Source organism: Cricetulus griseus, assembly GCF_003668045.3.
Source record: "Cricetulus griseus strain 17A/GY chromosome 1 unlocalized genomic scaffold, alternate assembly CriGri-PICRH-1.0 chr1_1, whole genome shotgun sequence".
NCBI lineage: Eukaryota > Metazoa > Chordata > Mammalia > Rodentia > Cricetidae > Cricetulus > Cricetulus griseus.
Window position 1 is genome coordinate 210168223 of NW_023276807.1, and position 23752 is coordinate 210191974.

Below are 23752 nucleotides of genomic sequence, written 5' to 3' on the forward strand. Positions count from 1 at the left end.
TTCTGTTTCCTCTGATCAAGCCATCCCGGGCTCCCATCTACTCTGACTAGGATGTTCCTCTTTACTTATGATTGAATTCTCTGTTCTCCCTCCCCTTCTGTTCTGCTGTTGACATTCCCTCATCTTCAGCACAGGGTCCATGCTCTGGTTGCCTCTCTCAGTGATTAGAGCCCAGGGAGAGTTGATGAACAGGAGTCAGGCCATGCCCAAATGTGTCTATAGGTATGGTTGAGGGGAGATTCAGCCCAGGGCTTAACCAGATTCCCAGAGATGGATTAAAATCCCGTTGTCTCAGCCACATTCCTAAACCTGCCCTTAGCAGTCCAGCTGTGGCTGAATGTCAGGGGAACTAGCCATGCTTGACTGGAGAGGACTTGCTTGCTCTTTTTTTTCTACCTCCCGGCCCTTCAATAATTTAGTCCCCCTTCTTCCAAAATCTGGTCCATCTGTGGCCTGCTTCCTCTTGAGATGGCTTTGCCACATACGAGCCAAATCCCATCTTCCAGGGGCTGCAGAGCTAAAAAGCCTTGCAAATGGAAGACACAGTGGAGAAGAATTGAGTACCATAGACTAAGGGGTTGGGTCCTGGGAGGGTGGGGAGAAAGAAAAGAAGGTAGGCCACAGTTACTGCCTCCTGCTTATGTGGGAGGGGCATGGGCTATGTTTGGAATGGCATGTAACCACATCTGTGATCCTGTGTCCTCTCAGAGACCTACCTAGGATGGGGTCTCAGGGAGCATTACCACATCTGCCGAGGCTCTCATACTTCCATAGACTGAAAAGTCACTGGTCAGCCCCCATATTCCAGGCCTCCTCCCATGGCCCAGCTCTGGGTTTTATCAGTGTGGGGTACTGATTAGAACCAGCATGTAAGTGTATGATAGATGGGCTCAGCACGCCAGATGAGTTCAGAGGCTCCTCTGAATCCATTTCAACCCGACAGGCACTGGGCCTGGGGAAAGGAGAGGTGTGTCACTTCTTGCTGTATTCTGCTGGAGGTGGATCTATGGACCAGTGCTGCACCAGGAAGGCTCAGAGCACCACAGGGTCCTGGAGGAAGTCCTTTGCCTTTGAAGATGCCCTTCCTTCTTTCAGGCTCCACCTCCCCACCCCAGATCCCCAGGGATGGAAGACAGTGAAGAAGAGACTAGAGGCAGGGTCTCGGCTTCAAGGAAAATTGCTTTATTCTGCTTCCTCCTAAGGGACTGATACAAAGGCTCCAGGTCTGAGGGCTTCACGGGCACCCTGAGGGCCGGGCAGTTCAAGATCTACTCCTCATTCAGGCCCTTTTGAAATAAAACACAGTCCAAATTAGCTCTGGGAAGGCCAGCATTCTGGGGACAGTGCATGGAAACTAAAGTTGAAACTAGGGTGTCTGATCGGTGGAGAGCCTTGTGTGACCTGGTGGAAGCCCCCATGTCGGCCCGGATGCATTTCCAAGGATCAGTTTAGAAGGGGAAAGTTCAGGAGAAAAGGGTTCTTGAGTAGGCTGGAGGCAAGCTGCCTCTGTGAGATCAATGTAGTCCATGGGATATTCTTTTTGTGTTTGAGTTTTAAGGTTAGGAGCTAACATCAAGTGGTAGCTGGAGGGAACTGGATCTAAGATGTAAATATAAATTGGAGCTGTGTAGGGTTTCTGACTCTTCTTGATCTGGGATTCCCAGAATTACTGAAAATGGGGTCACAACGAACCTTAGAAGTCACTGGGAACTCAATCAGTTTGGCCTTTGGGGCTTTGTGGTTCAATTAGGGAATAAAGAAAATGGTACTATCCGAGGGGACATAGAAGTTGTGTCTGCTGTGGGAGGTAACAAATAAGGCCCAGGGGAGGAACCCACCTTGGCACCAATGTCACGGCTCTTGGCCCGCAGCTTGTTGACCTGGGACTCGGCGATGTCAGCCCTCTCCTCTGCCTCATCCAGTTCATGCTGCACCTTGCGGAACTTGGATAGGTTGGTGTTGGCCTGCTCCTCCTATGAGCAGATAAAGGGGAAGGGTAAGAAGGGACCTGGTCTCTTAGCCTTACAGTCTTGGGGACTGGCACCGCATGTCCCTCCTCCAGGCTTCAACCCCATCAGGGTCACTCACCGCCTCCTCAGCCTGGCGCTTGTACGCCTTCACCTTCAGTTGCAGCTTGTCCACCAAGTCCTGCAGCCTCAGTAGGTTCTTCCTGTCCTCCTCTGTCTGGAGGTCAGAGGAGGGCCAGAGGTGAGAGGGGACAGTCCTAAGAGTCAGCACCTCACCCCAGCTTCTCTTGACTTCTCCATCCTGAATGCTACATTCGGAACCAATGTCTAGTCCTCTCTCGTCCTCACAGAATATTTGAACTTGCTTATAATTTCTTACCCAAGGAGCATCTTTTTGAGACAGAGACTCTCTATGCAGCTCAGGCTAGTCTCAAACACATGATCCTCCTGTCTCAGCTTCCTGATTATTGGATCAGAGGCATGTGCCACTAAGCTCACTTGGAATGTGAACATTTTAAATAATTACATAAAGAAAGAACCCAATGAGCTAATGGGATTCCTGAGAGTTCAGTGGCTTATGTATATTGTTCCAGGGAGCAGGCTCCTGAAGGCCCTGGAACATCACGGAGCATAAACCCGCTGGCTCTGGGCCCAGCATATGCTGGGGTTGTGAGCATGATGGAATTTCCTGGGCTGCAACGGGCTAACACGAACTTGATCTAGGCTAAGGACAGAGTGTGCTTGGAGGCCCAGCATGCTAGACTGACACACAAACAAATTCTAATGGAGAGCATGACTCTAAAAAGCACTACGGAAAGCTGGGTTTATATTGCTCTGGGTACCTGGAAGGTTTTGAGACCTATTTGAATGGCTTTGGTGTCTTTGGTTGCAAGCCTGGCTATAAATTAATTTTCTTCTGGGGAAAGGCATTGCTGGTTGAAACTGTGCCTGTCTAGAACATATCTCTGGTGGATAGACTGAGGGTGCATGTCTAGGTGGAACACATAGGCTATGAAGCTCAACCGCTGACCTCTGGGCCAGAGGACAAGAGTTGGCTGTGATAGGACACAGTGAAGCACACCCAGGGGTGGCATGCCAAGAGGTAGCGACACCGCTCCATTCCCCTTGGTTGCTTGTCACCGTGGCTTTAGGCCATTGCGCAAGGGCTGGGATCACAGTACTGCCCCAGACCTGGTAGGTGAGCTCCTTGATGCGCCGCTCACTCTTCCTCATGCCCTTCACTGACTCTGCATTGCGCTTCTGCTCAGCCTCCAGCTCGTTCTCCAGCTCCCGAACCCGGGCCTCCAGCTTCTGCAGCTGCTTCTTGCCGCCCTTGAGCGCGATCTGCTCGGCTTCGTCCAGCCGGTGCTGCAGGTCCTTGATGGTCTGCTCCATGTTCTTCTTCATGCGCTCCAGGTGGGCGCTGGTGTCCTGCTCCTTCTTCAGCTCCTCCGCCATCATGGCGGCCTGTGCACGGGAGAGGGGGGCACGTGGTCTGCTCGGGTCCTGGTGGGCTCCCTGTGCAGGCTAGGGAGATGCTGGCCTGGAGTGGGTAGCAGGGTGGGGACTCACGTCTGTGATGGCCTTCTTGGCCTTCTCCTCTGCATTCCTACACTCCTGCACCGCCTCTTCCACCTCTGTCTGGAGCTGGGACAGGTCCGCGTCCATCTTCTTCTTCTGGTTGATGAGGCTGGTGTTCTGGGAGGAGAGTGGCAGGGCAGGAAACAGTCTGGGCATCTCCGAGGGGCTCTTTCCCCTGTTGCCCGCTGAGCTCAGGAATGCGCAGGGCACCCCATCACCTGAGAGTGCAGCAGCTGCACCCGCTCACTGGTCTCAATCAGCTCCTGCTCCGCCAGCTTCCGGGACCGCTCTGTCTGCTCCACTACAGCCCGCAGCTCCTCCAGCTCCGCCTGCAGCAAGTTGTTGCGCCTCTCCACGATGGCAATGTTCTCCTTCAGGTCGTCATTGGCGCGGACGGCGTCATCCAGCTGGATTTGAGTGTCCTGAGGATCCGCAAAATGAGCATAAGCTAGAAATCTGGCCTTGGTGCCTTCGCAAGGCTGTTGCATAGAACTGGGGTGTGGGTGGGCAGTCCATTGTGGTGGCTCAGGATTGACCTCTCAGATATCTCTACAATGACTGTGTGACAAGAGACAGATAGTGCCTCTACCATCTAATTAGCCCATATAGAAGCTAGTCCCCTCTCTGGGTGAGGTGACACCGTTTCCGGAAGTCTCTGAGTACCTTCAGCAGACTCTGGAGGCTCTTCACTTGTTTCTGGGCCTCGGCAGCCATGCGGTTGGCATGGCTGAGCTGGATCTCCATCTCATTGAGGTCGCCCTCCATCTTCTTCTTCACCCGCAGGGCCTCATTGCGGCTGCGAGTCTCTGCATCCAGGGAGGTCTGCAGGGAGTCCACCACCCGCAGGTGGTTGCGCTTGGCCTGCTCCATCTCCTCGTCCTTCTCTGCCAGCTTCCTTTCGATCTCTGCCTTGATCTGGTTGAACTCCAGCTGAGCCCGGAGGATCTTGCCCTCCTCGTGCTCCAGGGAGGCCTGGAAAGGGTGTGGGGAAAGGGTTTTGCGGGCATATAGTCAGAGTCCAGGGCAGAAGCAGGGGTCTGTCTAAAAAACATGATACAGAGAGAGTTCGGGAATGGTGTGCATGGCTCAGGAATCAGTGTGCAGAGGAAGAAAGGAGAGGGCGTGCATAAGATAAATGAAAGCAAGCTGAAGAAAAGGTGATGCAGACTCCCAGCGGGGAGAGCCAGAGTTGAAGACAAAGAGGAAAATGAAAAGTGTTGCCAAGGAAACAGGCAATCAAGCACAGAGTGAAAAAAAAAAAAAACCAAAAAACCAGGCATGCAGAGGTGGAAAGGGGCTGAGTGGAAACAAGGATGCCTCTCAGGTACTACTAATGCAATGCTCCCATGGAGGGGGCTAGGTGACCCTGAACTCATCCATTGACAAATGTTTGCTGGGTGTCTCCTATGTGTCCAGCACTGGCCTAGGCCCTGGCAATGAGCCAGGGAGGAGGAAACCAGACTAAGGGGAGATGAGAGCAGGGACCAAATCTAGATCTCATTCCCTGCCCCAGCCCTGCTCCCTCCTGCACGCCTACCTCAGCCTCCTCCAGGGCAGACTGCAGCTCCAGCTTCTCAGCCTCCAGCTGTTTTCGGATCTTCTCCAGCTCATGGATGCTCTTCCCAGTGGAGCCCAGCTGCTCAGTCAGATCTGAGATCTCCTCTGTGGGGGACACATAGTGACTCAGTCTGGGGTTTCTGTGGTCTCGTATGGGGCACGTTTCTTTGCCTGGACTGCAGTTGGGGCCCTCAGACATGGGGCATGGCCCTTCCCTGGCCCTGTGAGACTTCCCTGTCCCTATGGCCCTTCCCTGCCCTTCGGCTCACACACCCTGAAGGTTCTTGTTCTCCCGCTTGAAGGTCTCCAGGTGTTCCAATGACTCCTCATAGGCATTCTTGAGCTTGAAGAGCTCTGTGCTCAGGGAGCGCGCCTCCTTCTGGGAAGACTCCAGCTCTGACTGGGACTCCTCATACTTCTGCTTCCACTCTGCCAGGATCTGCAGGGGAGGGGCACGTGGTCCAGAGCTGCCCCAGGCCCCGCCCCCCCCACGCCTCCAAGGAGAACGCTCTGGCTTGAGCTGGCACTGACCCCTGCCATCACTGCGCACCCTGTCCACAGCTCCACCATGAGCCCACCTTGTCGAAGTTCCTCTGCTTCTTGTCCAGGGCTGCGGCGGCGGCATTGGAGCGCTCCACGTCCACCATCAGGTCCTCGATCTCGTTCTGCAGCCTGTGTTTGGTCTTCTCCAGTGAGGAACACTTGGCATTGACGGCCTCCACAGCCTCCTCTGCATCCTGAAGCCTCTGGGCCAGCTTCTTCCTGCAGCGGGGGAAGGAGGAAGGGTGGCAGGGTAGAAAGGGAGGGGGAGAATGGAGGAGGTAGATTTGGACAAGAGGAAAACATGTGAGTCTTTCAAAAGAAGCATCCAGAAAAGCCTGCAGACAGGCTCCAGAGGCCCAGCACTTGGCAGGCAGATCTTAGTAGCTGAGCAAGAAGACATAGAACACCTTGAAGACCATGAGGCTACAACCTTCTTGGCTGCAGCCACCATTCCCTACGGCACCCTACCCCAGGTGGGAGCACTCAGCCCTCAGACAAACCTTTTGTTCGTCTTATATTCGGATGAGAAACATAACGCGAGCAAAAAGCTTCCCCGAGAGGAGCAGGAGGTGGGGCTGGGGCAGGGCCCTCCTGCGCTGTCACATTCTATCTAAGTGTCCCCCACGTGGGGTCTACTGAGCATCAGGCTGGGCTGGATGCCCAGGACTCACTTGGCTTCCTCCAGTTCCTCAGTCCTCTGTATGGCGTCCGTCTCATACTTGGTCCTCCACTGGGCCACCTCTGAGTTGGCCTTGGACAGGACACGCTGTAGCTCAGCCTTGGCCTCTGTCTCCTCTTCATACTGTTCCCGCAGCAGGTCACAGTCATGCCGGGCTGACTGCAGGGCGTGGGCCAGGGCATTCTTGGCCTGAGAAGAGGTGGGAGCCGTGGAAGTGGGTCAGCTTTTCCCGTAAGGTCACCCTAACATACCTTTGCCATCTCAACATGCCCCCTCACCACACCCACTTCCAGTGACCCTGGAGTGGTCTCCTGAGCTAGAATGACCCCAAATAGTAAAGTAGTGCTGTAGGGAGACACCCTAGCCCCGCCCAATAGTCCTGGGACAGGTACCAGGTGGACCCGGGACTCGCCCATAAGGGCGGGGTGAAGGAAAGCCTGGGTGACATAAGAGAGCTTCTTAAGGGGCTGCACGTGGGGACCCTGGCCCTTTTTGTTCTGGCCGCGCTGGCTGGGTTCTATAACCTATCTCTGGCCTGTGTTTTACCTTGGTGTCTTCTGGAATAAAGAGACCTTAATCCTATATAGTGCCACACTGTTTACAAAGAAAGTCCTTGTGCCCACTGCCCAATGCTCCTTTCGGCAGATCTTATCGCCCGTTGCTTTTATAGGGACAGCCAAGGACATCAGGATGTTTCTGGGATCCCTACACTATAAGAGGTAGATTAGTACTCAGCTTTGGGATTTTGTGGGGATGATGTGGGGAGTTTGTACATGTGTATGGAGGCCTGAAGTCAACCTTGGGTATCATTTCAGACACTGTCCACCATATTTTTTGAGACAAAGTCTGTCACTGAGACCTAAGGATCACCAATTTGGCTGAGTGGGCTGCCGGTCAGTCCCAGGGATCTTCCCATTTCTGCCTTCCCGGTGCTGGGATTACAAGTGTGCCGCCATGCCCAGCTCTTTACATAGGTGTTGGGGATTGAACTCAACCATCTCTATGCTTATGTGGCAAGCACTTTGCCGACTAGGCTACAACCCTAGCCATGGGATTTTTTGTTGTTGTTGTTTTGTTTTTGTTTTTTTCGAGACAGGGTTTTTCTGTGGCTTTGGAGGCTATCACGGAACTCGCTCTTGTAGACCAGGCTGGTCTCGAACTCACAGAGATCTGCCTGCCTCTGCCTCCCGAGTGCTGGGATTAAAGGCGTGCGCCACCAATGCCTGGCTTTTAGCCATGGGATTTTTAAGAACTCATGCATTTGTCTCTTTTTCATGAACTCAGTACTGTGCTAGGAACAGGATCCAGCTTCCTTTCCTTCTCCAGCCTTTGGATTGCTCTCCTATCCTAGGATCCTTTTGTCAGTCCCTGTACCCCATTTCTGTACCCAAGAAGGCTAAAATTTGTCACCTTAGATCAGTGGTCCTCAGCCTTCCTAATGCTGCGACCCTTTATTACAGTTCCTCATGTTGAGGTGACCCCAACCATAAGATTATTTTCGTTACTCCTTCAGAACTGTATTTTTGCTACTGTTATGATTATAATGTAAATATCTGATATGGAGGATATCTGATGTATAACTCCAGTGAAGAGGTCATTCCAGCCCCAAAGGAGTCCGACCCAGAGGTTGAGAACCACTGCCTTGGATGATTTTCTCTTCACCCCACCCCACCCCAGTATGGCAGCAGGAGAGCAAAGGGCTACTCTCAGTGTGGGGAACAGATTTAAATGACACTTAGGAAAGGCTGGGCTATGGTTTCTTTTTATAATTTGTAGAGAATTGTGGACCAGATAAGCAGACTCGAGGGCTGTAGGTGCATTCCATTCCTGGACTCTGCCAGGCAGAGTCCAGGCCTCACCTTGACCTCTTCCTCCAGCTGCCTCTTGAGGTCCTCCAGCTGCTGGGTGTAGGTGAGCTTGCCTCGAGTCAGCTGGGAAATCAGAGCCTCCTTTTCATCCAGCTGCCGGGACAGCTCCCCTGGGGAGACACCAAGCTACCTTCAGCCCCTCTCCTCCCAGCCCTCAACCTTTCCCCTAACCCTTGGGCTCCACTCTCTGGAGACTCTGTGGGCACTGAGGGGCACGCGCACCCAAGCTTGGGTGGCTGAGGAGGTTGCAGCTCACGGCGCTCAAGCCCCGTGCTCACCGTTCTCTGTCTGCAGTTTGGCCCGCTGGCTGGTGAGGTCATTGACAGACCGCTGAGTCTCCTCAGCCTTGCTCCGGTGCTCATTCATCTGGTCTTCCAAGGTGCGACACATCTTCTCGAGGTTAGCCTGGGAGAGGAAGGAGTTACACCTTAGGTGCAGGAAGGAACTAAAATGGAGAGGGATTCATGCAAGGAAGAGGGCCAACCGGAGAACAGCAGAGAGCAAGGAAGGAAGAAGACGGAAAGCAGAGGCAGCCCAGAGGGCCCACCTTGGCCTTGATGATCTGCTCCATGTTGGAGGTGACATCATCCAGCTCCAGCTTGAACTCGCTCTTCTCCTTCTCCAGCTTCTGCTTCACCCGCTGCAGGTTGTCTATCTGCTCCCCCAGCTCGGCCACACTGTCAGCATGCTTCTTGCGCAGGGCTGCGGCTGTGGCCTCGTGCTGCAGTGTGGCCTCCTCCAGGTCCCGCCTCATCTTCTGGAACTCGGCCTCGCGCTTCTTGTTCATCTCTATCTGCACAGATGTGGCCCCACCGGCCTCCTCGAGCCGCTCACTGATCTCCTCCAGCTCACGAGACAGGTCAGAGCGCAGCTTCTCCACCTTGGCCCTGGCTGTGCGTTCGGCCTCCAGCTCCTCCTCCAGCTCCTCGATGCGTGCCTAGCCAGGGACGCAGAGGTTCAGATCTGCTTCCTGGACCCCTCCACCGAGTCCCCCCATCCCAGGGCTCTAAAAGACCCCTGGCCTACGGAGAACAGCAAGGGAGTTTGATGTGTTACTGGAGAGGCGGACATAGAAGGACTGGGGGAGGAGTCTCGCACAGCCCAGTCAGCTTTCCTTTAGGCTTGAGCATTACACACTCTCTTCATTAGAAGGAAATAGATCTCTTGGAGAAAGACAAAGAAGTTTGTGTTTCATGGGTTTTTCCAAGCAGTTTAGTGGCAAGAAAATAGCAAAAGTTTAACTGAGAAAACCACACCTGTTTGATGAAATAGCTGAAGGCATACCTCAATGCCTGCTATAGAGGAAAGAACCATTAAGGTCTCAAAAGTCACCAGGTGACAGGTGGGCATGGAGACCTAGAGGTCTACAGTGGGCTTCTTTGATCACTTGACTAGACAGATCTGAGACAGGGAGCCAGTTCTGCCCTCTAGACCTGTTTTTCCCCGGGGTCTTTCTTCTTTGGATCATATAAGCCTGTCTTTGTGGGTGCGCCATGGGGAGACTTATGTATTTTGTCCCCTTTCATGGACACACAGTTCCTGTGACGCAGGAATAGCATAGACTGGAGGGGATCCAGGAAAGCTGAGAACCAGTCAGGAACAGCATGCACAGCTGCCTTACCTGAAGCTCTTTGAGCTTCTTCTGCAGCTGGCTGCCCAGGGCCTGCTCATCCTCAATCCTGGCATTGAGTGCATTTAACTCAAAGTCCTTCCTGTAGGGAAGAAAGGGGTGGGGTGGGATAGGAGACCAGGCAGGTACCTGGAGCATTCACCAGAGATCCAAGGTTATAAAACTAAGTGCAAGAAAAAAAATACTTCCAAAGTGATTTGGTTATCCAAAGAGTAACACCTGCTGTCAGATTCAAATCCAGTAAGAATGTAATGGGAAAATCCCTGGAGCAGAGTGGCAGGGCTGGCCTCTGTGTGACTTGTCCCCTCTTTAGGCCATGTTTCCTCGTCTGTGAGAGGATGAGACTATTTCAAAGACCGTGTGTGTGTGTGTGTGTGTGTGTGTGTGTGTGTGTGTGTGTGTGGGTGGGTGGGTGGTGGTGGTGGTGGTGGTGGTGGTGGTCTTTAACTTGTTACTGATAGTTTAGGCAACTCAGTGGCCTCTTTAAAACATAGAGTATATACATTGTACGTAGGGCAGGAGCTCATAAAGTTGGTTTCTTACTCCTATATCATGTACTTTGATCATACTCACTTCCTTCTCAACTCATTGACCTTCCTGAGTCTTAGCTGTCTCTTTGGTAAAGTCTGACTACATCATCTTCATAAGGAGACTGAGGAGGGCTAGAGAAATGGCTCAGCCATTGAGAGTGCTGCTCTTCCAGAGGAAGCAAGTGCTGTTCTCAGCACTCAATCAGGCAGCTCACCACCATCTGTAACTCCAGCTCCAGGGGACCTGATGCCCTCTTCTGACTTCTGTGGGCACTACACTCACATGTGAAAACTCTCTCACACACATGCACACAGTATACACATAACTAAAAAATAAAATATCAAAATGGGGGTTAAAGAATCATTAGGATCAAATATAATTCATTCATTCACTCAACAAACTCTGCCTGGAGTGTGAAGACTCCTGTGCAAATACAAGTTGGAGTACAATAAGATCCTCAAATATCAAAATAAGTTTTCGCAACTCACACTTAACCAAGTATGTGTGTGCACAGTTTAGAAGGTCTCGCAATAAAGACTGGGACTAGAAGTACCTAGAAAAAAAGACATTTACCAACCCCTTCATTTTTTTTTTTTTTTTGAACAGCAGAGCCATTTCTTTGTGATTCAATTTGCTCTCTTCGGAAAAACCCAGAGGAGACTTTCCTGGGAGGCTTTGTGTGCAGCCTTCCTCCCTGTCCAACTGAGTGCTCACAGAGAGTTTTATTTTCACCTCTCCCAAGGGCCTAGCAGGGACAGAGGGCTTGACGGAGTCAAGCAAGACTCTTTGCTAGGAAGGACCACAGGGCCTTAACGTGTGTGTCAGAGAGGAAAGTACTCTTCCTGTAGGTCTTTGCCTTAGCTTGAACATCCATTGCCTCCTAGACTGACCCCTGGGTCAGCTTGTACTGTCCTGAGCTGAGCCGGGATGAAAAGAAGGAACCATGGCAGTGTGGGATCACCGTACTTTTTAAGTCGCTCGTCTAGCTGCTGCTTGTCATTCTCCAGGTCCATGATGCTCTCCTGGGTCAGCTTCAGGTCGCCCTCCAGCTTCCGCTTTGCTCGCTCCAGGTCCATGCGCACCTTCTTCTCCTGCTCCAGGGATCCCTCCAGCTAGCGGAGAGAACGACCAGCTACGTATTACGAGGTATAGCATCCTGACCTGGGTTTTGTTATTCTACATTCTGGAAATCCTTGGGAAATCCAGGACTTTGGAAACTTCCCTGGAAAGGACCAATGTTTCCAGGCAACCATGAGACTGTCAAGAATGGAGGGTTTGCTCAATAGATATTTTATGAATGAATGAAGCTAGGATGAGATACCAAAGCTAAAAATCATTCATTCACCATCCTGTAAGTACCTACTGGTTCCAGGCTCTGTGCGGGGTACTGAAGACACAAAACTGAGCAAACTCAAGTTCCCATCTGAAGGGAGCTCTTAGTCCTGTGACTGAGACAGATACTTAAGTTATTAGAGTGGAAAGATAGGGGATTGATGGCCACAAATCCTTATCATTTGATATACACAAATGAAGAAACAATGCTCGCTTAGGATCAGACTCTGCAAGATCTTCCTCAAAGAGGCTCACAGTTTACCCAAGAGATATATAATGTTCTTATGAACTAATCCTCTAAACCCCATGGTCAAAGATAGAGTTATGCAGGTTTACATTTTAAACTTTAAAGCTTAATCAAGTTAAAAAAAAAAAAGCTTAATTGGCCGGGTGTTGGTGGTGAACGTCTTTAATCCCAGCACTCGGGAGGCAGAGGCAGGCAGATCTCTGTGAGTTCAAGGCCAGCCTGGTCTCCAGAGCGAGTGCCAGGATAGGCTCCAAAGCTACACAGAGAAACCCTGTCTCAAAAAACCAAAAAAAAAAAAAAAAAAGCTTAATTGATCAAACAGTGAGATTAGATACATGATTTGAAATTGATAACCCTCCAGTTTTATTCTATCATCCAGTTTTATTCTGAGAAGATATCAGTAGAATAAATACTTTCCAATACCAACACCCCACTCAAACACACACACTCACACAAACCTCTCAATGCAGATGGACATGCTACGTCAAAGTCCGTTTTGTCCTGTCTACTTACATCATCCACCTGCTGCTCCAGCTTGACCTTGGCCTTGGTCAGAGTGTTGACCTTGTCTTCCTCAGCCTGAAGGTCATCCAGAGCCTGCTGGTGGGCCTCTTGCAGAGCTTTCTTCTCTTTGGTCAGCTTGACAATGATCTCATCCAGTCCAGCCATCTCCTCTGTCAGGTTTTTCACCTGTGAAACAGACAAAAATCCCACATTCCCCTTAAGTCAAAGGACACCACCTGGGGACACCTAGAAGAACCTCCTTGATACAGTAAGGAACACACTGTGGTTTGGAGCCAGAGGAAGCTGGCCTCACCTTGTTCTCTGTTGCGTGCTTCTCCTTCTCCACCTTGGCCAGTGTCAACTCCAGGTCGTCAATGTCCCTTTTGAGCTCTGAACACTCATCTTCCAGCTTGCGTTTCTTGGCGGTGAGCTCAGCGTTCATCTCTTCCTCGTCCTCCAGCCTCTCGGTCATCTCCTTCACCTTGGCCTCCAGCTGGATCTTGTTCTTGATCAGCTGGTCACAGCGCTCCTCTGCATCAGCCAGGTTGTCTTGTTCCTGGGGTCAGGGTATGGAAAAGGAGGCTGGTTTGAGGACTGGTCCTTGTCCTCACAGGTGGTGAAAGGCAGAGGTGCATCACCCAGATAGGAGAGGGACCTTAGCTTATTGGCTGAGAAGAGCCTCAGGAGGACAGGGAGGGGTTTTAGGATGGTATGGCTTGAGAGCACTGGGGAGGGGAGCAGAGGAGGACACTCAAAGTCTTCACATGGCCTTTTCCTCTAGTCTCTTTGCTTGGAGGAACTGCATTTGCTGACATCATACACTCTGTGAATTTTAACCCATGAGGCAGGCACCTTGATTCCTGACTAAGGATGAAGAAATTTAGGCTTGAAGATGATTTATAGTTTCCCGTAGAATTGATCTCTGTCTCTATCTCTGTCTCTCTGTCTCTGTCTCTGTCTCTCTGTCTCTGTCTCTCTGTCTCTGTCTCTGTCTCTCTGTCTCTGTCTCTCTGTCTCTGTCTCTCTGTCTCTGTCTCTGTCTCTGTCTCTCTCTCTCTCTCTCTCTCTCTCGTGTGTGTGTGTGTGTGTGTGTGTGTGTGTGTGTATGTGTGTGTGTGTGTGTGTGTGTGTGTGTGTGTGTGTGTGTGTATGTGTGTGTGTATGTGTGTGTGTGTGTGTGTGTGTGTGTGTGTGCGCCCATATACATACATATTTTTGAGACAGGATCTCTTATAGCCCAGGCTGGCCTTGAGTTCATGCTGCTGTAACCAAGGCTAACCTTCAACTCCCACTTCTCTTGCCTCTACCTCCCAAGTGCTGGGATAGCAGCTCTATGCCACCATACATGGCTAAGTCTATGTATTTAGAAGGGGTTCTTTTTGCCTTTTCTCCTCCTGAGGGACCAGTTTGGAGGTCTTTGAAAGTGTGCTCCCAGAATCCTCAGTCTGTGAGGAACAGCATGGTACACTCCTCAATACAGAGAGGTGTGGGGTTGGGGGAAGTATGACCAAACAAGGGGTGGGGGAGGTGACAACGGCTGTGGGGCCTCACCGCCTGCACTTGAAGCTGCAGGTCATTCTTCTCCTGCAGCAGGGACACCATCTTCTCCTCCAGCTCTTTACGCCGTGCCTCAGACTTCTCTAGTGCATCTTTGACTCGCCCAAACTCCTCCTTCATGGTGGCCATCTCCTTCTCTGTCTCCGCGCTCTTCAGCAGTGGCTTGATCTTGAAGTAGAGCTTCATCCATGGCCAGTTCTTGACCCCCATGAAGGCCCGGATGTTCCACTGGATAATCAGCAGGGAGTCTCTGCAGGCAGTGAGAGGAGGGGCATGAGACTCACTCCTTCCCATCTGAGACCCTTGTTCCTAGATAAAGCCCCCTTCCTGGCCTTTCTCGCCCTCCCCAAAGCCTTTGAATGCTAAGGACCATCTTGTATTCATAAGGTCCCTTCCTAACCTAACAATTTCTTCCTGATGGAAGAAGTCTTTCTCTTGACACTGCCGCTGAGCTAGGCTGGACCTCAGGAGAGCTAGGACCTCCTCTAAAGTGCCCTCACCTGCGTTCCAGCAGCTTCTTGAACTCCATTCTGGAAAGCACACCTCGGGACTGGGCCTGGATTCTGGTGATGATGCGGCTCAGCCTCTCATCACGCATTTCCTCCAGCAGCCCCAGCAGCCCCGCCTTGAAGAACACCTGTGGGCAAGGGGGTAGAACCGGCGTGGGCACAGCCTCAAAGGAGGGTGACCAGGGTAGAGGTGGGTGGAAGTCTGTTCAGTGAGCTCCCAGGGACCCATCACTTATGCGCTCTACGTCTGACTGCGGGAACGCAAAAGTCTCAGCTGTGCCACTTGGGATGGCTACCTGCTCCGCACCCATTATGTGGAGCGCTGGACTCACCTTGGTGTGACCAAACTTGTACTGGTTGTGGTCAATGTCCAGGGAGCCCAGCAGCTTCTCAGCCCCTTTCCTGCTGTCAATGAATTGTCCCTCAGGGATGGCTGCTGGGTTCAGGATGCGGTACCTTGGGAGGGAAATTCTCAGAGTCATTTGCACCCTATGTGCATCTGCTCTGTCTGCAGAATTCCAGGGCCACCATAGACCCCCCACTCCCACCGAGGCAGTGCACCCCTGGCTCCCTGAGCCCCGGGGCGCCCCTTACCCACCTCTGCCGGAAGTCCCCGTAAAGAATTCGGTTGGGGAAGCCCTTCCTGCAGATGCGGATGCCCTCCAGCACACCATTGCACCGCAGCTGGTGCATGACCAGGGGGTTGTCCATCACCCCTGGGCAGCAGGGAGGAGAAAAATGATTGGGGAGAGTGTTAGCCTAACACAAAGTCCTCTGGATTCCCATCCTGGCTCTGTCACACATTAGCTGGTTACTTCAGCAAGTCAATCTGTCAATAAGAATTCTTCATTCATTTCATTTTTCTCCCTAGCCACACTTTTAATGGTAATCAAAAGACTTTCACATCTATCATTTTATATAATTTATCCTTATTATGATGGGTGGTTCTGGGACAGATGTATCTCATTTTCTAGGTGAGTGAGCTAAGGGATTAAATGACTTGGGGAAGGTCACTGAGCTAATTGAAATCTGAGCCAGGCTTTGAACCCAGGTTCCTTGGTATTTTATTTCCTATGGTTTAAAAACAGATAGGCATTCTTTACATGCCTCATTAGGGGCTATAGGTCACTCATGAGGTGATATCTATAAAAATGCTTTACATTTTACCCTGATGTATACATTCCCAATACAAGGTAACACGGGGAGAGGTACTCTGGGAGAAGAATATGATTTGGAAACCACCAAGGCTTGGAGATGACTTGGTCCTGTCTCCAAGACAGCACATGCCCAGTGTGGGATAGCTCAAGTTCCTGGTCTCACCTGGAGACTTTGTCTCATTGGGGATGATACAGCGTACGAAGTGAGGATGGGTGGAACGCAAGTTTGTCATAAGTTTGTTCAGATTTTCCTGTGGCAGAAAAAGAGGGGAAAATAAAAGCAAGAAAGAAGGAGAAGTAGGAAATGGAGAGGAAAGGAAGGAATGGAGAGGATGGAGAGAATACAGGAAGAAGGAGGTGAAAGGATTCCAGGGAAAGACACAGGCAAAGAGAGGTTGATGGCAGGTGAGAAATGAGAGGCTGGGATGGGAAGCGAGATTCGAGGCTAGGAGATGAAGAAAGACGCAGCCATGAAAAAGGTCAGGAATGACCGAGGAAAACTGGTGCTGGGAGGAGCTGGGGACATGCAAGGCAAGGAGCTGGGGCTGCCAGAGCAGAATGAATGGGGAGCCATGCTATGTGGGGCTGGACACACGCTCACCCTGTGCAGAGCGGACACGGTCTGAAAGGATGAGCCTTTCTTCGCCTTGCCTTTGCCCTTGTCTACAGCTGTGGGAAAGGGAGCCAAGAAAAGGGGCATTAGTGGGGGCATGTAGGGAGGCCAGGAGCAACGGGTGGAGACCTACAGGCTCTCCTCACATAGGAGCAGCGGGTGTAGACCTACAGGCTCTCCTCACATTTTGTCCTCTTTGGCTACCAGACAAGATTTTCAGTGTGGCTGCTCCAGTGTCTCCACCCAGTTCTATGTCACCGAGTCTAGTCTATGCACCTCAGGGCATGCCATGACAGGGAAGTGGTGGAGTTCCCCAATTGATGTGGCTCGGAACTGTGGCATGAACCTTAGAGTGCTAATGTCTGGGGTACGTACGTGCATCAGCTCCAGCATAGTTGGCGAATAGATTGCTGAGCAGCTTGAGGGAGGACTTTTGGTACAAACCCACCACCGTCTCATTGAGTGGGTCCTTGTTCTTCTGTAGCCAGCCTAGGATGTTGTAGTCCACGGTGCCAGCATAGTGCACCAAAGAGAAGTGGGCTTCCTGCTTCCCCTTGACATTGCGAGGCTTCTGGAAGTTGTTGGACTTGCCCAGGTGGTTGTCATACAGCTTGGCCTTGAAGGTCATGTCCGTGGCCTTGGGGAACATGCACTCCTCCTCCAGGATAGACATGATGCCCATGGGCTGAGTGTGTAGGGAGAGAATCATTGAGTAAGCTTCACTCAGGTAGACATGTCTTCTTCTTTACGTCAATATTTACTCATGCATGGTGTAGGGTATTAAGAGACTAGTCTCAGCTTGAAGATAGCAGCCATCTACTGTTTGACACCTGTCAAGCCTTCCACAGGTGGGGATTTTGTTAATGTCAGAGGAGCTTTTTGGTTTTTGTTTGTTTGGTTGGTTGGTTTTTTTGCAAGTTTTACTTCATCACCCAGATTCCCGCGATGCTGGGGTTAAAAACAGGTGCACTCTTATGACTGTCACACTCCCTTTGCATTTCCCTACCCTCGCATGTGTGTAACCCAGGGCCGGTAAACATGTCAGTGGGGAAGGCTAACCTCTATATGCCCATCTTTCACGCATCAATCTTAAGCCCCTGGGCACCACAGCTATCGGCGGGAACAAAGCTATCGGCACTGTGTCATGGACATTCTGGACAACACAGAGCTCTGGAAAACAGAGTCCTACTTCTGAATTCCTCAAAAGGGGGATGAACCACCACCTTATCTGATGTTCTGGAGTGAGTGTTCATGTGGGGTATAGGCGGAAGGCTCAGGTAGTGGAGACCGGACACACCTTCTCAATGAGGTCAATGCAGGCCTGCAGGTCCATGCCAAAGTCGATAAATGTCCACTCGATGCCTTCCTTCTTGTACTCCTCCTGCTCCAGCACGAACATGTGGTGGTTGAAGAACTGTTGCAGCTTCTCATTGGTGAAGTTGATGCACAGCTGCTCGAAGCTGTTGAACTGCAGGGTGTGGCAGCCAGTCAGGCGGGAGGAACGAGGGGCTGAGGGGCCATCAGGGTCAGCCTAGGCCTGTGCCCTACACCTGCCGAAGCCCAGCACAGGCGTGGCTGGTCCCCTCCCAGGTCATGACAGGAAAGGGGGGGCAGGGATTGGCTCTGTCACGACACAAACCCCACTGCCGTCCTGTGCCTGGCCCACGGCTGGCCCTCCACACGTGACTGAAGGTGTGAGCGAGTGAGTGAGTGACTGGGTGAGTGGGTGAGTGTGTGAGTGGGTGAGTGAGTGAGTGAGTGAGAGAGTGTGTGAGTGAGTGGGTGAGTGAGTGAGTGTGTGAGAGAGTGTGTGAGTGAGTGAATGAGTGAATGGGTGAGTGGGTGAGTGAGTGAGTGAGTGAATGGGTGAGTGAGTGAGTGAGTGAATGGGTGGGTGAGTGAGTGAGTGGGTGGGTGAGTGAATGGGTGAGTGGGTGAGTGAGTGGGTGAGTGTGTGAGTGAGAGAGTGAGTGAGTGAGTGAGTGGGTGGGTGGGTGTGTGAGTGAGAGAGTGTGTGAGTGAGTGAATGAGTGAATGGGTGAGTGGGTGAGTGAGTGAGTGGGTGAGTGGGTGAGTGAGTGAGTGGGTGAGTGAGTGAGTGGGTGTGTGAGTGTGTGAGTGAGAGGTGAGTGAGTGAGTGAAGTGGGTGAGTGAGTGAGTGGGTGTGTGAGTGAGTGGGTGAAGGACAAGTGGTGTCCCAGGCCAGCGCTCCCAGACTCACATCGAAGATCTCAAAGCCGGCGATGTCCAGGACACCTATGAAGTACTGGCGTGGCTGCTTGGTCTCCAGGGTTGCGTTGATGCGAGTCACCATCCAGTTGAACATCTTCTCATACACTGACTTGGCCAGTGCCCCGATAGCATATGACACCTGCAGGGTAGGGGAGAAATCCAGATGAGTCGTGCTACTGGGAAGAATGAATTTGAAAGTTCATACCCCATCATGTCACGAGCTCTCCTGCATTTGTTTATCCTCCAAAGACAACCCACCTGCTGGACATTCTGCCCCTTGGTGACATATTCGTTGCCCACTTTGACTCGAGGGTGGCACAGCCCCTTGAGCAGGTCTGCTGAGTTCAGCCCCATTAAGTAGGCGGATTTATCAGCCTCTAGCAGGAAAGGGCAGATGGCAGAGTTAGTACAGGACACACGTTCTGCAGACTCGGCCCCCAGCTCCTCTGCAGCTTTCTCGCTTCTCACCTTCAGTGCCGTCTGGCTCTGCCTGCTCTTCCCGCTGCTTCTGTTTGAACTTCATGTTTCCAAAGTGCATGATAGCGCCCGTCAGCTTGTAAATGGAGTTCTTCTCTTCTGGAGTGAAGCCCAGCACATCAAAGGCACTCTGTAAGCAGGTCCCATATCAGCGAATCCCAGAAAAAGGAAGTATGACTGATTAATGAGATCCCTCGTACACTGGAGAGAGAACTTGCATGTGTCTCCCTGGTCCCTGTAAAGTGTGATTCCCACACCCAGAGAGGGGCTCCAAACGAAGACAGACAGTACAGGATCAGGGCCCTGCCTTATCACTGTCCACTGCAATGGTCACAGATGTTCTCTGTAGCTGCTATGGCCTATCCACCTGTGTTCCTAGCCCTTCCACTCATACCTGTGTGTGTGTGTCTTGTGTACCCACAGCTCATCTCAGCCCCATAGGGTCTGGGATTCTCCCTCCCGCTTCTCTTGAAGTGTCACTTTGTTCTTTGCCTTTCCTGTCTCTCGATCCATGATTCTCAGCCCTCTGGTTTGACAACACCAAACACTGGCCACTCTCCTGATTCATAGCATGCTTCTCAGGGCGCATTCTAGCTCTCAAGGAGGGTTGTACTGCTTTAGAAATCAAATAGCCAGTGTCTTTGCTCTGTTCCTAAGCTGGCAACATGAGACAGTCCTACCTGTCCACCCCCTAGCTGAGTCCTCACACACTTACATCAGTGGCCATGAGCTCTTCAGAGTCATCAATTGAGGCCACAGTTGTCTCTCCCTGGGAGATGAATGCATAGTCGTAGGGGTTGTTGGTGATCAGCAGCATGTCTAAGTGTGGGAGGGATATGGTTAAGTTGTGCCATAACCCTGGCTATCGTGGGGGCTGCTTGCTATAGCACATGGACCAAGGGAAAGGATGGTACAGGGATTGACTTGACCCACAAAACTGAATCTAGCAGTGTCGTTAGGCCCAAAGCATACCAATAGAACCCAGCCGCAAGCAGAGGGGACCAGGTTGCCATGGAAACAGCTGGTCTCAGTCTGACTCACCTAGAAGCTCAGGCTTTTTATTAGACAGGATTTGGTAGAAAATGTGATAATCTCTTTCTGCTTTCAGCTGGAAAATAACCCTGGATTTTTCCAGAAGGTCTGTGAACAGGCAGACAGACGGAGAGGAACGAAAAGTTAGAATGTGGCCACAAAGAAATAAAGGACAAGGATGAGGAGCTTGGCAGGCAAAGGGCAGGGGAAGAGACTGGCACGGATGCAGAGGTCACAGGTGAAGATGGAGGAGGAGACCCAGAAGGAAAGAGCATCTTGAGAAAAGCCCAAAGAAACATGCACTGGTACCCAAGACAGAGGGAAAGCCCAAGGCAGACAAACCCAGAGTCAGGAAGAGAAAGAAAAAATGGGCCCTGGGGAAAGGTATTGAGACCACACAGTGTAGAAATAGGATGGGGTCAGCCTAAATAAACCCGGGTAGGCCGGGTGTTGGTGGCACACGCCTTTAATCCCAGCACTCAGGAGGCAGAGGCAGGTGGATCTCTGTGAGTTCGAGGCCAGCCTGGTCTACAGAGCAAGTGCCAGGACAGACTCCAAAGCTACACAGAGAAACCCTGTCTCGAAACAACAACAACAACAACAACAACAAAAAGCCAGGTAGATTCATGGAACTTACAGGTCTCTATGTCTGCAGATGCCAACTTGCCAGTTGCCCCAAAATGGATTCGAATGAATTTCCCCTGAAGAGGTGGATAGAAAAGGGTGGTAATAAGCCCGGGAAAGGCTCACATCTGAGGCCAACCTTCAGCCAGTCCAAGTCCCAAGTTCAAGGTGGAGTATCACTCACAAATCGAGAGGAATTATCATTGCGGACTGTCTTGGCATTGCCAAAGGCCTCCAGAGCGGGGTTGGCTTGGATGATCTGATCTTCCAGGGTACCCTGTAAGAAGTCAAGAAGGATGGGAGGTGAGGATTTCCCACTCTTTCTTGTAATGCAGGCCCTTAGGTGACAACCGGCCTACCTTGCCTGGGGTCTGGTCCTTCTTGCTTCGGTCCCCAATGGCAGCAATAACAGCAAAATACTGAATGACCCTCTTGGTGTTGACAGTCTTACCAGCTCCGGATTCTCCGCTGTCGTGACAAACAAAGGCTCAATAGGCAGTAAGGCTTAAGATCAACAAGCTTCAAGTAAGGAGAGAACACCTATCCTACTGGGGAGGGATGCTCTCATCAGGAAGCTGTTAGAGAATGGCACACACGATTGGGTTAGCAAGCAGGAAAGATGCCACAAGAGGACATGGGTCAATCAGACTGTTTTGGAAGAATAGGTGGGGAGGAAAGAAAAGGTTTTGGGAAGAAAAGATAAGGAAAATGAAGTGGCGAAGACACGTGGTCTTATAGACGAATGAAGAGTTAGAGGACAATGGGCAAGCGAAGCAAAAGAGAAAAATAGAAAGATGGAAAGCAGAGAGGAAGAGAGACACAAAGAAGTTGTGGCAAAGAAAAGAGAAGATAGAGATGGGCATGGGGTGGAGAGCGAGAGGACCATAGGTGTGTGCAAAGAGGAGAGAGAGGACCATTGGTATGTGCAAAGAGGAGAGAGAGGACCATAGGTGTGTGCAAAGAGGAGAGAGAGGACCATAGGTGTGTGCAAAGAGGAGAGAGAGGACCATAGGTGTGTGCAAAGAGAGAGAGGACCATAGGTGTGTGCAAAGAGGAGAGAGAGGACCATAGGTGTGTGCAAAGAGGAGAGAGAGGACCATTGGTGTGTGCAAAGAGGAGAGAGAGGACCATAGGTGTGTGCAAAGAAGAGAGAGAGGACCATAGGTGTGTGCAAAGAGGAGGAAGAGGACCATAGGTGTGTGCAAAGAGGAGAGAGAGGACCATAGGTGTGTGCAAAGAGGAGAGAGAGGACCATAGGTGTGTGCAAAGAGGAGGGAGAGGACCATAGGTGTGTGCAAAGGAGAGAGAGGACCATAGGTGTGTGCAAAGAGGAGGGAGAGGACCATAGGTGTGTGCAAAGAGGAGAGAGAGGACCATAGGTGTGTGCAAAGAGGAGGGAGAGGACCATAGGTGTGTGCAAAGAGGAGAGAGAGGACCAGAGGTGTGTGCAAAGAGGAGGGAGAGGACCATAGGTGTGTGCAAAGAGGAGGGAGAGGACCAGAGGTGTGTGCAAAGAGGAGGGAGAGGACCATAGGTGTGTGCAAAGGAGAGAGAGGACCAGAGGTGTGTGCAAAGAGGAGGGAGAGGACCATAGGTGTGAGGAGTCTGGTTCCCCTAGGGGCTGGGATCAGGGATTCTGGAGCTATGCTCACGTGATGAGGATGGACTGATTTTCACGATCTGGAAGAGACAAGAGGAGAGGCAATGGGTCAGGGCTGGGTGGGGACTAGGGATGAGGGGACACAGGCAGGGGCACCAGGCTCACCTGTCAGCATGTACTGATAGGCATTGTCAGAGATGGAGAAGATGTGGGGCGGGGCCTCGCTCCTCTTTTTGCCCCGGTAGGCAGCCACCACTTCAGCATTGTACACTGGCAGCCACTTGTAGGGGTTGACAGTGACGCAGAAGAGGCCGGAGTAGGTCTGAGGTAAAGAAGAAGCAAGTAGTCAGGGGTGATTTTCAGAATTAGAGAAAGACCTCAGGAGACATTGAAAGCAAAGGGAAAAGCTCAGAATGTATCCAACTGGGTCATTTCAGTGTTATAACTGAGCCAAAGGAGCAGGAGCCCATGTACAGTGCTGTGCACCCTGGACACACAACAAACAGGTGACTTGGCTTTAGTAGGCCTCTCTTGCCCAGGAAGCTCTAGGTTCTGGGAGACAGGCTCATGCTGTGCTCACATAGATCATCCAGGAAGCGTAGCGCTCCTTGAGATTGTACAGCACGGCCGGCTCGTGCAGGAAGGTCAGCATGGCCATGTCCTCAATCTTGTCGAACTTGGGCGGGTTCTGCTGCATCACCTGGTCCTCCTTCACGGTCACCGTCTGTAACAGCCCACACAGGCACCATCAACCTGTATCTGTCCTGCTCTATCAGCAATGAAGGGAGCAGGACAAGGTATGGGTGGGTGAGATAGTATTTAGCTGAGAAGGAATCTCGAAGAACACAGGACAGATGCTGGGAATCAGAAGCTCATTGGAGAGTTTGGACTTCCATCCTATCCAAAGTACAGGAGGCTTGGTGGTCCTCAGGTGTGCATGCATGTACCCTGTCTGTGTACCCCAGTTGTAGGGCTCTCTCGGGTGGCTTCCCACATCAGTACCTATACCTACACCTACCTTGCCATTCTCTGTCTCAGCAGTGACTTTGCCACCCTCTCGAGACACAATCTTGGCCTTGACAAACTCTTCTTTGTCATCAGGCACAAAAACATCTTTCTTGAGGTCAAAAGGCCTAGTCTGTGCCTCCAGCCGCTCCTTCTCAGACTTGCGCAGGAAGGGGGCTGCAGCCCCAAATGCAGCCATCTCTGCATCCGCCATGGTTGAGCCTGGGGTGAGGAGCAGCTGTCACCTATATGCCTTCCCCCTCCCTGGGCTCCCTCTCCCCTTCCGTGGCAGCTCCCAGATCTGGCACCATGCTTAGCACTCAGGAGGAATCACCCACAAGTCCCGTGTTCTTCAAGCTTACCTCTAAAAAAGAGAACAGCCTGGCAACTGTGCCAGGCAAAGGAGGAAGCTTACTCCTGCTCACATTGGGGCACTCTTTGGGGGAGTGTCTGCCTCTATCTCCCACTATCAACGGACCCTGCCCCTAACTAACTATAGGTAAGGAG

At 51.6% G+C, this 23752-nt stretch overlaps 1 protein-coding gene across 1 annotated transcript; it reads right to left on the minus strand.

The window, feature by feature from the left end:
* Positions 1–1268: 1268 nt before the first annotated feature.
* Positions 1269–23459, minus strand: LOC100772734 (myosin-7). Its single transcript, XM_035452530.1, has 38 exons — positions 23259–23459; positions 22821–22964; positions 22406–22562; positions 22293–22320; positions 21000–21108; positions 20825–20917; positions 20654–20717; positions 20026–20124; positions 19700–19803; positions 18976–19114; positions 18766–18884; positions 18497–18646; positions 17573–17743; positions 16651–16960; positions 16264–16331; positions 15826–15913; positions 15104–15221; positions 14838–14961; positions 14497–14633; positions 13991–14246; positions 12753–12995; positions 12449–12625; positions 11323–11468; positions 9817–9907; positions 8743–9132; positions 8474–8600; positions 8187–8305; positions 6320–6516; positions 5684–5867; positions 5379–5544; positions 5086–5210; positions 4212–4520; positions 3767–3970; positions 3540–3665; positions 3159–3434; positions 2089–2184; positions 1839–1973; positions 1269–1286 (listed from the first exon to the last, which is right to left on the minus strand). The coding sequence occupies exons 1-38, from the start codon at positions 23457–23459 to the stop codon at positions 1269–1271; spliced, it is 5808 nt and encodes a 1935-aa protein (XP_035308421.1).
* Between the last annotated feature and the right edge of the window lie 293 nt (positions 23460–23752).